Source organism: Nymphalis io, chromosome 21, assembly GCF_905147045.1.
Source record: "Nymphalis io chromosome 21, ilAglIoxx1.1, whole genome shotgun sequence".
Classification (NCBI taxonomy): domain Eukaryota; kingdom Metazoa; phylum Arthropoda; class Insecta; order Lepidoptera; family Nymphalidae; genus Nymphalis; species Nymphalis io.
This window is the reverse complement of record NC_065908.1, coordinates 6,031,034-6,049,502: the sequence shown is the minus strand read 5'-3', so window position 1 is coordinate 6,049,502 and position 18,469 is coordinate 6,031,034. Positions and strand designations below refer to the sequence as shown.

Sequence of the window (18,469 nt, the reverse complement as noted above, 5' to 3'; positions counted from 1 at the left end):
GGAGAAATTAGTCGTGGGTTAATTTTAATTTAACTTTATCATACTTACTTGAGATTGAGTGCCGTTGGGTATCCGTAAGGGGGGCGGTCGATGCGCAGACGCACCGGTGGAATTAAGCCCCTCGCTCTGTTTACAGAAATAAAAACTTTTACTAATATTTATCATAATGTATTTTATACGGAATAAAACATGTTTTTATACGTAGACTTTTTCAAACACTTCTATACGTAAGCAACACTTAGAACGAAGTTACGTTCAATGAATGATTGAATATTCGGTTTCCTAAAACTGTGTAAATAATTCCATAATAAGCATATCATTATTTTTGAAATATTAAACAAAAACATAATTATTTACGGTGTTCCTCCACTGGACCATCTTAACTGAAGACCGGGGTCTAAAATCAGAGTGAGTTTCCATGAGCTTTCTTTGTGTTTATAATTCATAGCCCGGTAGTAAAAAAAATCATGACAAGACTGTTGTTGTCAGTTGACATTCTGCCGCAGCATACATTCCAGCGGCATTGTGTAAAAAACTCTAAGCCTTCATTCTGCCCAGCATTGGGACATTAACGGGCTATTAATTACTAACTGTTATTCTTTGAAAAGAACCAGTTCATAAATGTTTAATGATTTAATTAAAACGTCAAAGTGGTATCGGCGAGCGTTAAATCTGAAGCACGTGTTTACAGTAGAACAAAGTATCGGAACGGCGGCCCGAGGCACGAGCTTTGGAAACTTACAACTAAAACTTACGAAACTCCCGAGCCAGTGGCTCAGTTAAGCATAACTTAACCGCTGCTACGATTTTATGAAATACGCTTTAAGATTCTGTCGAGATTTTTAAAAATGTACTTTATAAATATATTTATTTAAAATACGTGTGAAGGTAATCAAACATTTAATTTATGATTCTATTAAGGCTTGTGGCTGTTGTCGTGTGTATGTTTGTGTGTGTATTAAATCGTGATGAACAATATTAATTTTAATATTAAGCTATACCATATATTGTATAGCTGAGGAGTTCATTATTAGCGAAATCACTAATCTCAGAAACTACCAGTTTACCGATTTAAAGAATTATTTCGCCGTTTAATAACCCGTTTATTAAGCAAGGCTATATAACTTTATGCTACGACATAAGGGAACAGAGCTGTAGAAACCCAACTGATAAACTTTAGGCTTTACTCAACAAGTGTATGAAACAAATATGTATAATTCAAATTTAACGCGAGAGAAACCGTGAAGTGCAACTAGTTTTATCATAAAAATAGGATGTGCAGAGTCAATTTAGAAGAGACTTCTTTTATAATGGAAGCGAATAAATCTCTATAATAGCTGAGAATAATTTTATCAGAGTAGCAGATCAAATCGAAGCTTTGCATAACAATAGCTACTTTCAGAATCGTTAGGATTTCATTTAATTTATTCGAATGGTTTTTAACAAGACATTTCACTGAAATGTATTTAGTAGTAGGTCTTTCACTTTGTGGTAGGGCTTTGTGCAAGCTCGTCTGGTTAGGTATAACCCACTTATCACATATTCTACCGCTAAACAGCAATATTGCTGTGTTCCGTGAAGAGTAAGTGAGCCAGTGTAACTGTAGGCACACGGGACATATTCTCTTCTATGGTCCCGCTGCTGGGCTAAGGCCTCCTCGCCTATCGAGGAGAAGGTTTGGAGTTTATTCCCTCACGCTGCTCCAATGCACCATGATCCATGATGGACACATTTCGCACATACACACACACACACACACACACACACACAATACACACATGGCACAATTTCATACGACACATGCAGGTTTCTTCACGATATTTTCTTCCACCGCCCCGCACGATATGAATTATAAACAAATGATTAACCTGAATCAAATGAAAAAAAATCACTAAAAATCATTTTTTAGTTAAGCACGCGGTACTAGACCAATGAGCCATTTCGGCTCTACGGTTTTCTATACTAATATTATAAAGAAGTTTGTGAGGTTGTAGGGGGTAAGTTTTTTGGTTGCGTAGTTTAAGAGATAATTTAAAATATCAAATACGCAAGACAATTTTATTTATGTTCGGCCAATTGATTACAAGTAAAAATGTTTACCGCCCAACGAAGTGGGCACGGGTCAGCTAGTCATTAATATAACGTTTTATTAGAAATATGTACACAGTTTTTTTTACTGAAAATATAACAATTATATGGTTATAACAATGAACAATTTCAGAGATGTAATTTGGTATTTTTATCTCGACAATCGAGATTGTCGAGTGCCCGTGATGAGGGAGGCTGTACCGCAATAGAAACGTAGGCTGTTGACAGGGATGGGACGGATTTGTACAAACAAATACATTCGGGTGGATAATTGTACGTACATGTAGCTAAAAAAACTTTATACAGACATTAAATAATTGGATATACAGTTTTATACTAAACTTATATATTATTATTTGTACTGTATCTACACAACAATTAATAAATTACATTAATTTACATTTTTATATAAAAAGAACTTAAAACAAAAGATTTTTTTATGATTTGAAAAAAAAATGTCTCTCCAAACGATAACGAAGTGATCGAAATATCTTTATTTTTATGTGCACCGTACCTTTTTGATAACATAAGCTCATTTACGGTCCTCTCAAATTAATATCAATCGAACAATACATAGGTATTTTAGGTTCAAATTTCGATGCTCATATTGGAATGTATTAATGCACGACAACAAAAAAAAATCTTAATCTAAAACGCCTTACCTTATTATAAACATAGGGACGATGGTGTACTCGACCGTTCTGAAGTGCGTTGGCGGGCTTTTTGAATTCATTCTCGCGTCGAGACGGGTGACCTGGGGAAAAAAATACTATAAATATACAATCAAGTAAAGTAAGATTGACCGCGAATAAATGTCCCACCGGTGGGCTAAGGCCTCATGTTCTCTCGAGAAGGTTTGGGTTTCATTCCATCTCACTACTCGAATTGTGGATACGCTTCTGGCAGAGTTTTCATCCGACACTTAAAGATTCCCTTATGATTCATTGCTATTTAGTATACACACATATATAAATGAATTACAAGCACAAATTATGCACAAGAGAATTTAGTGGTGCGTGCTTGAACTTGTATCATTTAATATTAATTTGTGTCATATCGAAGCATATATTCGTCAGCTTTTGATAAAATAAAATAAAAACCAACATCAATCGTCAGATAAATCATTTCATTGGCAGCGGTAGACTAACCATTTTGACGTGTTTCCCAAATTGAAAGTATTTCAATCACAGTTTTTTTTTTAATATGTTTTTCATCTGGAGTAATTCGTTTCATTCGACTGTATGCGTTCGGAGCGGCAATTTTAAGCGGATAACGTTTCAGGTCGTAACGTCACATTCTAGGTATCATTATAGTTTTAAATTGTATGAGTTTGAGAATTAAAACGCAATGTATAAATCATTTTCTCTGAAAATATAATTATTTTCGTCGTTAAATTATTTTTACAAGGTTGATCGATTACCTTACGAACATATCATAAATTATATGTATATCAACTATGATTAAATATTGTTTTAAAAAAACTGTTAATGTTTTTTGGATATTAAAATTCGTATATATGTAAATATTTATTATTACAATATTAAATATTTCGATTTCACTAATATTCTGTTATTTATCGTGAAATGCTTGACATATACATATATATATCGGAAACATTTTATTTCTCATCGTTGTGGTTTAAATGATTTCCCGTCATTAATGATTCGGAATATTTAATAACAATATATAGATGTTGTTATATTCAATCATTTTAAAGATACATACAAATTTATTTAATGGATGACGTATAATGTAGCTACGCATTCAAAAAATACATCCTTAACATTTTTAAACGTGAGTAGCAAATTGAGAAATCAGATATATGCACAATTATAACATTCAAATGTTATATTTATTTGAAAGCATAAAACACTTTGAATACATTCTTGTGTATACTGCTTAGCTCCCCAAAGGGCGGGCCTCCCGTCTGAGGGGGATCTCGGCTAGGTGTCTCGCTGGTTTATGGAGATTGCTAACAGGACAAAGGAGCTCGTGGTGTGGGCACAGACTTTGTACATTACTCGCATTAATACTTATTCTACCTTTGATCCGATAGATGATTGTGGGTTTCAGAGTTTATCTTAATTACTAGAAATGCGCATTCAATTTTGATTACTTATATCTGTTTCATTATATTTTTTATCAATATTTGTTGTATTACTAATCGTTTGCAGTTTATCAGACAATTTGAAGTTAATGGTTTACTGGTGGTGGAGCTTTGTGCAAGCTCGTCTGGGTAGGTACCACCCACTCATCAGATATTCTACTGCAAAACAGCAGTACTTGGTATTGTTGTGTTCCGGTTTGAAGGTTGAGTGAGCCAGTATTATTACAGGCACAAGGGACATAATATCTTAGTTCCCAAGGTTGGTGGCGCATTGGTGATGTTAGCGATGGTTAACATTTCTTGCAATGCCACTGTTTATGATCGTTGGTGACCACTTACCATCAGGTGGCCCATATGCTCGTTATCCTGATATTAGTGCGTAAAAACAAACAAATTTTAAAATGTTAATATAGATATCCATATAGATAAACCTATGAGATTATGATTGGTTTACTAACACAGGACGAATTTAGAAATATTATAATATATATACAACTATGTAATAAACTTGTCTGTAAATGGATAACCAAATTCAGGACTTATATATAGTTACGATCGTTAATTCTTGTTAATCACTTTCTTTTTATCTTTACAAATAATAAAATAATTCAAATTAATCACTTTGAAGAAACTAATTAAATATACCCTATATTGGACTCATTTTCAAATCATCATTAAAGTATTTTCATATTTTTTTATTTAAAATTTCAAATGTATTTATTAAAATGTTATAATCGAGAAACTCTAAAAAATATATTTACATAAATATCTTCATTTGTTCCAAAAAAAAAAAAGGTCACAATAACAGTTCAAACAAAACCAAACTTCAAACAATCGTTTATGAATCCTTACTAAGGTGTTACTTATTGTACGAGGTGAAATTAATTGTTTAAGAGATGAAATCGCGTTTTTTTAATTGTATTAATGAAACCCATTGAAGAACTCAGTGTGAAATTCTAATCCGATATTGTTACTGTGTATTAGGCGAATTGTCATTTTACATCATATTAGCTTTATATAAAACTAACTTCGGTCTAGTAGCTAGTTTATAAGGCCACTGATCCCGAGGTCTTGAGTTCAAACCAGGAGATGGTTGAATAAACAGTTCGCAGCTCGGAGTCTAGAAGTTGGCAATGTTTACAATTCCGTGCTCGAAAAGCACGTTGCGCCTAAATTATTTCCGGTCGTGTGTGTGTGTATGAGAGATTAAGTTAGAGAGTCCGTGCACTATTATACGTCCAGCGCAGTTGGCTAGTGTCTTTAGAATGGCCGCCGTGGACGAAATCGACTAAGATGACAAAACCAGTATGTAAACAAATCGAAGAAGTCGATTTTAACATAGCTCAAATATCGTATCGATTTAAAACTTTGCAAGTATATGTAATTCGCATGAAAATATAATAATTGGTAATATTTATCTGTAAACTGATCTTTAACTTTACGAAGTAAACTGATCTGATTATGAAACGCTTGATTCGAGGTTCATTTTGACCAAGGCGCGTCTTTGAATGTATCTAGTTGATATTTCATCGAAGGTAATATCTCACTCATATAAAATTAAGACTATGTTATAGTCAGATTATGTTAGTGTTCATATATAATATATGCAACCGAATGCTCAGAGGGAACGTCCGAGTAATTTAGCAGCAATTGCACGCATCTGAGGTTTAACACAGACATGCTATTTATCTAGACATGTACATAAACACCATCGGTATTAAATTACTATGGAATATTACTCTTGTATATATGTATCTATTTGTTTATAGTTTATATATTTAATTAAAAAAAAACTTTTTTACCACGTCCAATTTACAATATTTATATAACTTTGATTTTATCTATTTTATTTATATAGACAAATAAATATAATATTTTATTAGCATCGGTTTAAAACATTATTGTGCTTTATTATCTTACTTATCACAAAGTCTGCCCAGCAATGGGACAATATATTTACTTTAACTTTGTAGTAGGTATGAAACTATTTATTTATGAGGTTATTTCATCATATTTTGTACGCAATATAATTTATATATAGCATCGATGATATTTCACATCATATTTCAAGATCTTTATCTGATAAAAAAAACATGACAGAGAATTGCAGTACCAGTTCAATTACTCATGTACAACGCATCTGATTGGTCAATTTGCCGTTTTCTATTACTGGCTACTTACTTGCCACTAATGCATCCTGAGGGAGAAAGCACACTCACACGTAACGTACACATTTCACAATAACACGACATATTACGGAGACACGTATATGCCAAATGTAACACGTTTATAAAACATTGATTCAATTTCATTTAATTTTGAATAGAAGAATTATAAAGTAAAAATTATAGTATATCTCCTTGACGTAGTAGGAAAAGAAATGTATCTATGAAAATATATTAGAAATTTTAGATATGTTAATAAATTATATTACCTAACATTATTCGATTATACATAATATACTTATAAGTATTTACGCCTATTTCATGACAATGTACTTTTGTGCCAAATTTCATAAGAATTCAACCTACGAATTTGATTGAGGAAAAAATAAATTTCGTATAAATAATATATACAAACTCTTTATATAAAATTATGATGATTTTAAATATGTGTGTCCTCGATCTATACATATAACACTTAAAAATCACATAAGCACAACAAACGCAACAACAACGTGCATACAATACAATAGTACTTGTAACCAAAGATAACTTGTCTAAATGCGTAAGTACGATTATTCGCGTGTAGTAAAGCAAGTGCGAATACGTGTCGACCATACCCTAACAGGGTGGGATCATAATATAGAAATGAACAGCCCATAACTGAATCTCATTTCGCGATCAAACGACGTCTTAGAGTGTGATCACACGGGAAAATATTATTACTACGTATAAAATATGATCATGACGTGGATGTAATAATAATACAAGTTGGTAGGTCTTATCGTCGAATCTAGACTTATAGGTCAAGGCAATATTCAAATATACAGCTTAAGCAAGTTAAAGATACAGCCCGTAAATACCAGGAATAGAAAATCGCGTCTTCTACTATCGTAACAGCCTGTGAATGTCCCACTGCTGGGCTAAAGGCCTCCTCTCCTCTTTTTGAGGAGAAGGTTTGGAGCTTATTCCACCACGCTGCTCCAATGCGGGTTGGTAGAATTCACATGTGGCAGAACTTCAGTGAAATTAGACACATGCAGGTTTCCTCACGATGTTTTCCTTCACCGTAAAGCACGAGATGAATTATAATCACAAATTAAGCACATGAAACTTCAGTGGTGCTTGCCCGGGTTTGAACCCACGATCATCGCTTAAGATTCACGCGTTCTTACCACAGGGCCATCTCGTCTTTTTTCTTCTACTATCAAAGAGAAGGAAATGTAGATTTTTCCGCGAATCTACTCAACCGCTTTGTCCATAGGATACGAGATGAATTGCAAGTTAATACAAGTTTTGGCACAGATAAACATCCTATTAAGAAATTATATATATATATATACCAAATAATAGGAGTTATTATTACTTAAATACGGCCTTACTCATAAACTTGCTTAGCGGATGTTTAATAGAACAATGATTTCGCTCTTTCTGATATTACTAAGTTGACATTTGAAAGAAGAAGACACAGCATTCTTTCATTAATCAACCGCTATAGGTTTATAAATCAGACCGTTAATCCATGAGCCCTTATTAAAATTATTTACTTATTCTATTCGTGCTTTCATGGAACTTCATGGAACAATTATACTGAACGCGATCTTTCAATCGTCATCCTCGTCATGGTTTGAAGCAATTATCTAAGACTAAATCGTCGCAAAAATATAAAATTTACAAAATAAATATTTTTATAACTAATCATATGTGAGTATTTTAAACATTTCAGTTGATAGACGAAGGTTATCCTACTCAAGATAAAAGATATTTATTCTACTATGAGTTATTTACTGACTGTTACCTCTTGAAGTTGTATTTAATTTGTGATTATAATTAATCTCGCGCATTGTAAGGAAACGTCATGAGATGAAACCGACAATGTTTATACTATAATATTAAACGAAGTAAACAAGCATGGGGGATTTATCTCGAACTCTTCTCCTTAGAAAGTGGAATTACTTTCCCAGCTATGAGCCATTGCAGGGGATTACAATACAACACGATCAGGGGATTAAAATACAACACGATCAAAAGTCAGTGAAGGGTGATTTTACAAATAGTTTTGAGCAACATAAGCAAGAAGTGCACAGTGCAAGCAGTAAGTTGCGTATACGCATATTGCGCGGTCAGAATTACGTTAGCTGACAATTATTTTTATTTATTAGAGAGATAAAAGGACCGGCCAACGTAGATTGCGCGTTACAGTATATATTTATACTCCATATAACATGGTCGATGAAAAGCTGTTAACAGCTCAATGTCAGTTTTAAAAAGTTATTCACGGCGCATTAACACGATCCAATCGCTTTTATTGGATTTACTGAAAAAAGACGACCCTTGCGATAATCATTTCGCACCGACAGACGGACGGTAATCGATTTAAAAACAAACTTAACTCGTTTTAATGATTATCATTCAACTTGATGACATTGTTAATTTTTTTTTAAATATAATTTTTTTTTTTAATAAAACTGAATTAAAAGTAATAAGTCGATTTTGATGTTATTATTTTACCAATTGATATTGATAGAATGGTGTTAAGAAAACCTGGTAATCTCCCAGACCCAGAGTCCCGATCTAATCATTAAAATTAAAATAAAATAATACAGATAAGTTTTGACTGTTTGTTTGATTTCTGGAACGTTACATTATAGTATAATATTAAAATTAGTTGTGTATTTAATATTTTAAAGATATAATTTATGTAAATTTTTACGATAATATTACGGAATAAAACCTTAAATTTTACATACGTCAAGTCAAGACTTATTGTAATAAATAACAAAAAGAAAAAGTCTAATAAAGTAAAAAGATAAATTGTTAACCGAAAAATAAATCATTTCATTTTCAGGTATCTCGTGAAAACATATAAAGTATTTTACGATAAATACCTACCTCAAATAGAAGTACAAAATACTGTTACAAAGATATTAGCAAGTATATAATTCATATCACATACGTTTTTCATAGTAACCAATCGTCGAAACCTTTTCGAGAACATAATATTCAAATATCGAACTAAAGAAATCTCGTTGGGAGATATAAAATGTATGTAGGCGACATCTCCAGAGATAGCTTCTTTGAACATAACATAGTGCGTAATAAATTTGATATCACTACTTTATTATCGAATCGGAACGGTCGTAAATATAAGTGCAATAGTTCCATGGACTTTCAGTTGAAATATTACAGGGTCATAAGGCGGTAGAAAAACTTATTATCATAATGGTATTTATGTGTTATTTTTAAAGTCGTAAATAAATATTTACGATATATCAATAAAATCTATCCTTACAAATATTATTTATTTCTTCTCTTGCTCAAATAAGGAGGCTCCGTTCGACGTTATTTTTCCTAAATATTAATTAATAAGGCTTTTTTATTCTGATTAGATATAAAATAACGCGTCTGTCTATCTATATGTCTGAACGCGGTAAACTTTAAACTACCAAACTGATTTTCTTACATTTTTCATCAGCGGACTTAATGCTTTACCAGGTACCGAGGTATTTCGTTAAGGTTTTGTGTAAATTTGCTTAAATACGACGATGATTGTTGAAGAAAAAATTATGCAGACTTCTCAGTCGATGTTTTACACGGCGCACGCCTTTAAACCTCACGCTTTTCAGCAATAGATATATGTGTATTATGATATTTAAAAAAAATTGTAAGCCCTTATTTTATTCGTGCGAAGCCGAGACGGGAAGCTAGTTTTTAAACAAATCAATTTAATCATTTTTATACTAAAAATATCGAATCCATTTCTATCATAACACTGTATCTTAATACTGACAAAATAAAAAACAAATCAATCTGAAAATATACTTCACGTATTTAACTAAGAGGAAAATATATTTTTTATATTTCCATCAATTCTCGATCAAAATCTTCAAAGCTGTAATTATAAATTCAGTTATCGTCGAAATATAATCAATGTCAAATTGTGTTACCCGAGAAAAATATATTTACATTGTAACGATTTCTTAATAAAAAATAATTTTATTTATAAATTTTAGAAAATAAAAACATTTATATAAGGACAATTGTTGGATTATTTATAAAAGTTAAGGTTTTCCTTGTTGATGGTCTTGAAAACTTTTTGTTGGGCATTTCCCGTCGTGATGTTTTGTAATTATCTTCTTCATTCCATATAAAATGTTGCGAAATATTGAACTGAATCACTTAATATAAATAAATTATTATGGTATTAGTTAGAATATTTAAAATATAATGTTATTTGTTTAATTTTGCTTTTTTTCCATTCTATACTACTATGTTCAAAAACTTTATTAAGACAGGAACTGGAAGGAACTGAATGCCGAAATGCAGCTGAGGCTAGCTTAGGTGGTTTAATGATTACATTCTGATAATTTAAACGAAAATAGATTAATGGTGTTGGGTAGCGTCACGGTTTTAAACTCGCAGATTCCATTTGAATCAATTGGATTGTGACACATTTGTAACACAACCTTGCTATTATTATTAACTGAAGAGAAAAATTTTGCCAAGCCGAGATGGCTCAGTGGTAAGAACGCGTGAATCTTAACCGATGATCGTGGGTTCAAACCCGGGCAAGCACCACTGAATTTTCATGTGCTTAATTTGTGATTATAATTCATCTCGTGCTATACGGTGAAGGAAAACACCGTGAGGAAACCTGCATGTGTCTTATTTCACTGAAATTCTGCCACATGTGTATTCCACCAACCCGCATTGGAGCAGCGTGGTGGAATAAGCTCCAAACCTTCTCCTCAAAAAGCAGGAAAAGAGGCCTTTAGCCTAGCAGTGGGACATTCACAGGCTGTTACGGAATAAAAAAATACGTATATACGTGATTCTTGCGTTACTCGGTTTCGTTTTTTTTTTCTAAACTATATCTAAAATTAATATTTGTTAAAGTATATTGGAAGTTACACATTGACATATACATTGAAATATTGAAAACGAACAAATGACCCATCTTCAGGTAGGTGGTCCACGACAACCCCTAGGCATTAGCATTGAAAGAGGCATTAGATTTACATCGCCAATGCGTCTCTGACCATGTTATCGAAGCAATACGAATCATTGCGTTTGGGTGGCGGAATAACTCGTAACGTGGATCGTACAAACAAACAGACGGACGTCGTTTGCACTGAGCTCATTAATTATCATTATTTTATATTTATATTAATCAGATTATATTAATTTTAGATTATATTAATCAGTACAGAGCCGAGATGGTCCAGCGGCGAGAACAAATGATTCCCAAAGATGTTCCGTTTATTTCCTTTTATCTTCAAAAAGGCTTGGCCCAGCGGTGGAAAATTTACTAGCTCACACCAAATTCTGCCCCACTCTAACGCGGGCGGAACCGCAAGCGGTATCTAGTATGAGATATTTAAATTAAACCGGTCTCTTTCATACGGTTTGCCGTATTGGTTGACGTTTATGGTTACAGCTCCGCTCCTTAGGGTCGTAGCGTGAAATTATATAGCCCATAACCTTCCCTAATAAACGGATGATCTAACTCGCAAAGAATTATTCAAATCGGACACGTAGTTTTAGAGATTAAAACATTAATTGAAATAAATATTTTTACAATATACATAACGTCGTGTACAGTAAAGCGTTAAATAAGTAAATAAATAATAAATATTGACCTTATTTATAGAGGTTGTTTAGCGGGTGTTTAGTCAAACAATGATTTCTCTCTTTCTGCCATCATTGATTTGACATTCGAAAGACGAAGACAGCGTTGTTTAACTAAATTATCTCTTTACAAAATTTATACATAGAACCGTATATTTCAAAGATTTATTTTATAAATGTGTTCATTACAATACAACTGTCAAATGTCATACAAAACGTCACCTCGCTCGAATATACGTCGCACTTGGATCGAATAGCAATGAAATGATTATATACGACTAGTCCATATCCCAGATGCACTCGTCGCGATTGCTTCGCTTCCCGAACAATGGCGTTTTACTCTTGAAAGTATTGGAACTGCATCGATATTAGATAAGTCGGGGAGCCTGTTGCATTCGCAGACTTCAAGATTAGATGCTGCATAAAGAACTTTTATTTAACTTTGAGAGTATTCCACGATCTTGTAAGTATGATTTCATTTTATTCTTTTATTTACTTTTATTTATATACAATTTTTATATTTCATTTTGAAGCTTTGTAAAAAAATCCAAATGTATCAGATGGAATTGATATATAACCTCCAAACCACAATGATACAAGCGTGGTGAGGTAAACCACCTAAGCTAGAAATGTTTTTTGACTTTGTCCAGCTGTGTGGCCATAACGAGCTGCCCTTAATGCCTACACGTACTTTTATTTCTGAAGATAGATCTCAAATATACAGACTTTTTTTGTCTTGTCATAAAAAAAATTACTCTGTGTTGTTTACTATTTAGTTCAATGTAGTTGCTGTCTTATATACATACATAATATTCTTATCACATCATTACAATACAATGGATATTTTATCTGTATTTTATTTTGTCGAAATTTAGTTTTAGTAGTGGTTTAATTTGCATTTGATTTGACATACTTTAAAAAATTAAACACCAAGGTCCTTTTACGTATCCTTTTACACAAGTTATATGCTCAATAAAACAGATACTGGTGGTAGAGCTTTGTGCAAGCTCGTCTGGGTAGGTACCACCCACTCATCAGATATTCTACCGCAAAACAGCAATACTTGATATTGTTGTGTTCCGGTTTGAAGGGTGAGTGAGCCAGTGTAATTACAGGCACAAGGGACATAAAATCTTAGTTCCCAAGGTTGGTGGCGCATTGGATATGTAAGCGATGGTTGACATTTCTTACAATGCCAATGTCTAAGAGCGTTGGTGACCACTTACCATCAGGTGGCCCATATGCTCGTCCGCCTTCCTATTCTATAAAAAAAAAAAAAAAGATAAAAGCCCGCATATTTATTTTTAAAACGTTCAACCGCAAACAACGCCGCAAAAAATTAAAAAAAGGAATAAATCTTATTTGCGATACATTAAAAAGTGATCAGTTGGCACTATTCAGGGTGGCATCGCGTAGGGTTGCCAACGCTTGATAATAACGCAAGAACAGGCATTAAAATACTAACAACAACTACCCAACCCAACAATATAATTACTAGTTGTTTCGGTTTACAAAGAGCATAAAATTTTTGTTAATTTTTGTTCCCACGGTTCGTGGAACGTTGACGGTGTATATTTCTTACAGTGAGGCATATTTATTATTAACCGATCCATCTCTCGTCTGTTTGGTTTGTTATTTTTTTTTAAATCTATCTTTCTTATCACGTTCTTATCTTTCTATTATTTCATCGAGTTTGGTAGTTTTATGTTCTATGTTTTTTTTTTATTTTTTTTTATTTTTTTTATTTATTTATTAGGGAAACATACAGCATATCGTATATTACAACTTAATATAATAATCATATTTTAACACTTATGCCAGTTAAGTTTCCACTACTGTTTTAACAGGGAAGTGGACTAATTTTGATGTTACATAATACATTTTACTTCCAAATAGCATCACAATTGTGTTCTATACAAGTTGTCTTCCTTGTTTATTTGTCTAAATATGAAAAAAACTCAAGTTCGCTGCACAGACATAGTTCTGTTCTCTTACATTGTTGTATTTAAACTTTTGTCTCAACATAACGATTTGGTTTCATGTCCTAGATAATATAATTCTCATTAGAAAAGCAACTAAGACGCATTATCGTTGTACCTATGACACCAGATAAACACGAACGAATTACAGAATATAAAACAGTAACATAATTTCTGAACAGTACTTACTACATTACAAAAACAATTGATTGCGATACTCAAAATTTTCCTATTCATTCATTTTTCAATTTCAAAGACTCCTAATTCTTTTTTTTTGACAGCCCTTATCATTCTTTATACGTGTACGAGTGAGATGAAACAATGCCTGACTCCTGGCCAATGACACGCGCACCTGCGGCCGTTGACACATGCGCATGCGCACCGTTCGGGCCCGTGCGCTTTTTCATTATCATCCTTAAAGTCATTATTATCGATTTGCTTTTATTAGAGCGGTTTTTGTTTTTTTATTACATTATTTTAACATTTTTGCACGCTTAACGTATTTAATGAAGTTATAATGTGATAAGGTTACATTTTCGATCAAATTTTTGTTATAATATAATCAAAAACGAATTAAATCCAAAAAATATATTCAATTTTAATTAAACAGGTAAACACATAAATTACCAACTTACTTTATTTTTTTTTTGTTGTACCTACACCCAATCTCCTGTACAGATTCGATCACATACATCTTGGTTTTATACCGGCAGGCCTTTTAAAGCATATTATATCCAATTTATTACGTTCAAGAACAACACAAAGATATATTTTTACTACTTGAACAAAAAAGTTTAATTAATAAACTTCTCACAGTACATTTATTCCTGATGTATAATGAAACCATTTTATGATGACATATCACGCAATAATTGCCATCGCTTTAAAACATGACATGAAAACTGCGTCACTCGTATAAAGTACTAAACTTATCTAAAAATATATTTGAAAATTATTATAAAACATTAGAAGCTTAATATATATATAACTTTACATAGGCGGTCCGTTAACCCTTGCGTTATTGACGCATCAACAACGACAATATTAAAGTACCTTTTTAAGTACCGGTATTAAAACCAAGATGTACGTAACAAGCTATCAAAAGGATCACATAAATATATAGCAACTGTTCATAGCTGAAACTTTTTTTGCGTGTGTATTATAACTATATTGTAAATCGATAGCCTAACGCAATTATAACCACTTCTGACAACAAGCCGTAAAACAATAGTATAAAAAACAGGAGCCTAAAATAACAATAAATATATATGAATAATTATTTAAGCGATTCTATTACATAAGTTGTTTCTACAACGTAATACAATAACGTTTCAAATCAAGCAATGTTACGAGTAAGTCAGACTTATTTAACTTCGGACCGCAGTCCGCAAGGATTCGTCTATATTCATGCGAACCCAAATCCCAAAACTCAAACGGTACAATCAATAAGATTAAAGGATCGTAACGGTTACAGCTTAGTCATATTTGCGTTTATAAGTCATCTCGTGCTCGGCGGTGAACCTGCTTGTCAAACGAAATGCTGCCACGTGTGTACCCAGACAACATTGGAGCTGTTTGGTGGAATAAGCTGTAAAACTCAGTATTTATAGTTTGTTACTACAATACAAACAATCATTTAATAAAAATGTTCGATATTATTTTATTCAAAATGATTAAACGATTTCTTAAACGCAGACATTTTCTTTTTAATTTAACATGTAGTTAATAATTCAAACAGAGATGTCTTGTAATTCGAACGCTTATTACCGAGTTCAAGAATGAGATAAACTTTCCAGACATTTCTAGAAAAGTCTGAAGAAACACTTAGCTATTATGAAATTGGTTTATTACACTTTTACCTGCGACACGACAGTAGAACCGAATTTCAATGTCGCGTGCTAATTACATAAAGGTCCGTTCTGACAAATACAGCCAAAACAAATCATAAAAGGAATGCCAGGCACGTTTTTTTTTGTTGTTTAACAAGGTCGTAGGTATCAATCGCGAACATAAGGAGGTCAATGTGAGCTGAGATGTCGAGGTTTTCCCTTCGTAGAGGAAGAACATTATGTATAATGTATGCACAGTATACAGTATAATATAATTGTGTGAACGAAATAAACGTGAATAATATTTATTTTTTTATTTGTATTTTTTTCATCGTTATCTCGTATTAAATGATCAACAGAGTTATTATCCATGTAAATATATTGACTTAAACTTCCTTTGAATTGGGATAACACAATGCTTAGCAACGATGCATTGCGGTTGAATATATGTTTGCAGGAGCAACCCACACACCGGCCATTCTATACATTCCTGCCGTTTATCATCGTATAATTTAGTCATTGTTATTGTACTATCATGTACTCGCATGCTAAATGAATCATTAATTTCTACCTTGTAGGTATCATCATTCTATAATTCGAAACGCACGAAGGATTTTATTAAACCGTATACAGAATGTTGATTCAGGGTCACAAAGGCTATAACGTTTCATATAAAAGCTGTACCGACGCACACAATACCTATAAACTTCCTGAATTCAGCCGCATTCCCAAAGGGGTGGTAAAAATGGAAGGAGGTAACTAACTAGGAGTGGGTTTACGAGGACCAAATGGAACAAAACAAATCACATTAAACTTAATTGTTACTGAAACTTCGAATGCAACGGAAAGTGTATTCGTGTAACAATATTAGTGAAATTATAAATTAATATTAACACATTATATGAATGAACGGCTGTACTAGCAGCTGTTTATTTAAACAATGATTTCTCTCTTTCTGTCAATATACATTTGACATTCGAAAGAAAAAGACAAATTATTGTAATTAATCACCCGATAAATAATGTTTATAACAGTACAGTAACAGCCTGTGAATGTCCCACTGCTGGGCTAAGGCCTCCTCTCCCTTTTCGGGAGAAGGTTTGGAGCTTATTCCACCACGCTGCTCCAATGCGGGTTGGTGGAATACACATGTGACATGCATATGTCGAATTGCAGTGAAATTCGACACACGCAGGTTTCCTCACGATGTTTTCCTTCACCGTCAAGCATGAGTTTATAAGTAATGTCGTTATTCCTAATTATACAAACAACCAATTATTATACATACAAAATACAGTAAATAGATACTGCAGCTTAACGTTAATAAGATACGTATAGTATATTGTATATAAAATCCACGACGAGCATCATTTTAATATGCTTGATAAGAATATAATTATTATAAAACTCATAAAATTGTTACATAATCTATAATATTTAGTCTACAGAGCAGGTGATATTGTTGTGCACAAGTGTGCACCACATAGGTGCACATTACTACGTCACTCTCTTAATCGGATAGATCGCAGGGAGATCAGACGCGAGACCAGCAGCTGTACATGCTTTCTGATTTGAGTGTAACACTGCTAGCTCGTCCACTCCGGGCTGGGTTTAACTTTCTATAAACCTAAGACCTCTAAATATGCAGCTTTATAAACTAGTTCATGAAAAACGAGACAGTTTTATAAATTTACAAACATATGAAAACAGTTTCGATTAATTTAAAAATGCACCGCTTAAAATGTCTGCCCGCTCAGTAGTCAGTTAAAAACTTTTTCATTACCGAATGAATAGCCGGGACGGGAGGCGTTTTGTATGCAGACGATCGTTCACAGAGCAATATATGAAGCATACAATATAGTTATTATAAGGTTACGAATAAAACTTTTATATATATTATATACACACATACAAATACATATATTGATTAAGTTTGTTGTTTATACATATGTGTACATCAGCAATGCGCCACCGAATTTTAGAAGTGAGATGATATGTCCCTTATGCTTGGAATTATACTGGCTTACTCACACTTTAAACCGGAACACAATTAGTGTTACTGTTGCTGGTAGAATATGTGTTGAGTGAGTGGTACGTACCCAGAGGGGATTTCGCAATGCCCAACTACCACTGTTGGCACCACAATTGGTAGTAATCTTAATAGATTACCCAAATATTTGTAACTAACAGTCAGCACCAACAACTAACTACATTTGTTTATTTTAACATCGATGATTTGCTAATACAAGCAAGGGAAGCTTTCGAGATCAACGTTAAAAATGCAACAAAGCTCGCATCAAATCGGACGTATTGCAAAATACAACTTAGAATACAATACGACATTAAGCGCATAAACAACAATGAGATTTTCGTATCGACGGTTTCGATATTTATGTGTCGTCGGTAAACGCCGGCCACGTCGGACGAGCATTCCTATCCAACACTGATTTATTTTTGAAATTGAAATATTACTGCTTTCAATATAGAAGAGCCGAGATCATTCAGTGGATAAAACGCGTTAATGTTAACCTTCGATCACGAGTTCAAATTCAGCTTAACGCAACTGTTTTTATTCACTTAATTAGTGTTTATAATTTTTCTCGTACCACATTTATATCCATTAACCCTATAGTGTGGTGGAATAAGCTCCAAGCCTTCCACTGAAGATCTGAGTGT

At 33.0% G+C, this 18,469-nt stretch overlaps 1 protein-coding gene across 3 annotated transcripts in view; it reads right to left on the bottom strand.

Moving 5' to 3' along the window:
- The window catches only part of LOC126776747 (AF4/FMR2 family member 1), a 220,122-nt gene that overhangs the window by 47,864 nt on the left and 153,789 nt on the right, over nt 1–18,469 (bottom strand). For all 3 annotated transcript variants that reach the window (XM_050499476.1, XM_050499474.1, XM_050499475.1), the window contains exons 5-6: nt 2,751–2,842; nt 49–126 (exon numbers count right to left, since the gene is read on the bottom strand). In XM_050499476.1, coding sequence (XP_050355433.1) covers nt 49–126; nt 2,751–2,842 — 170 coding nt within the window. The remainder of the gene's footprint in view (nt 1–48; nt 127–2,750; nt 2,843–18,469) is intronic.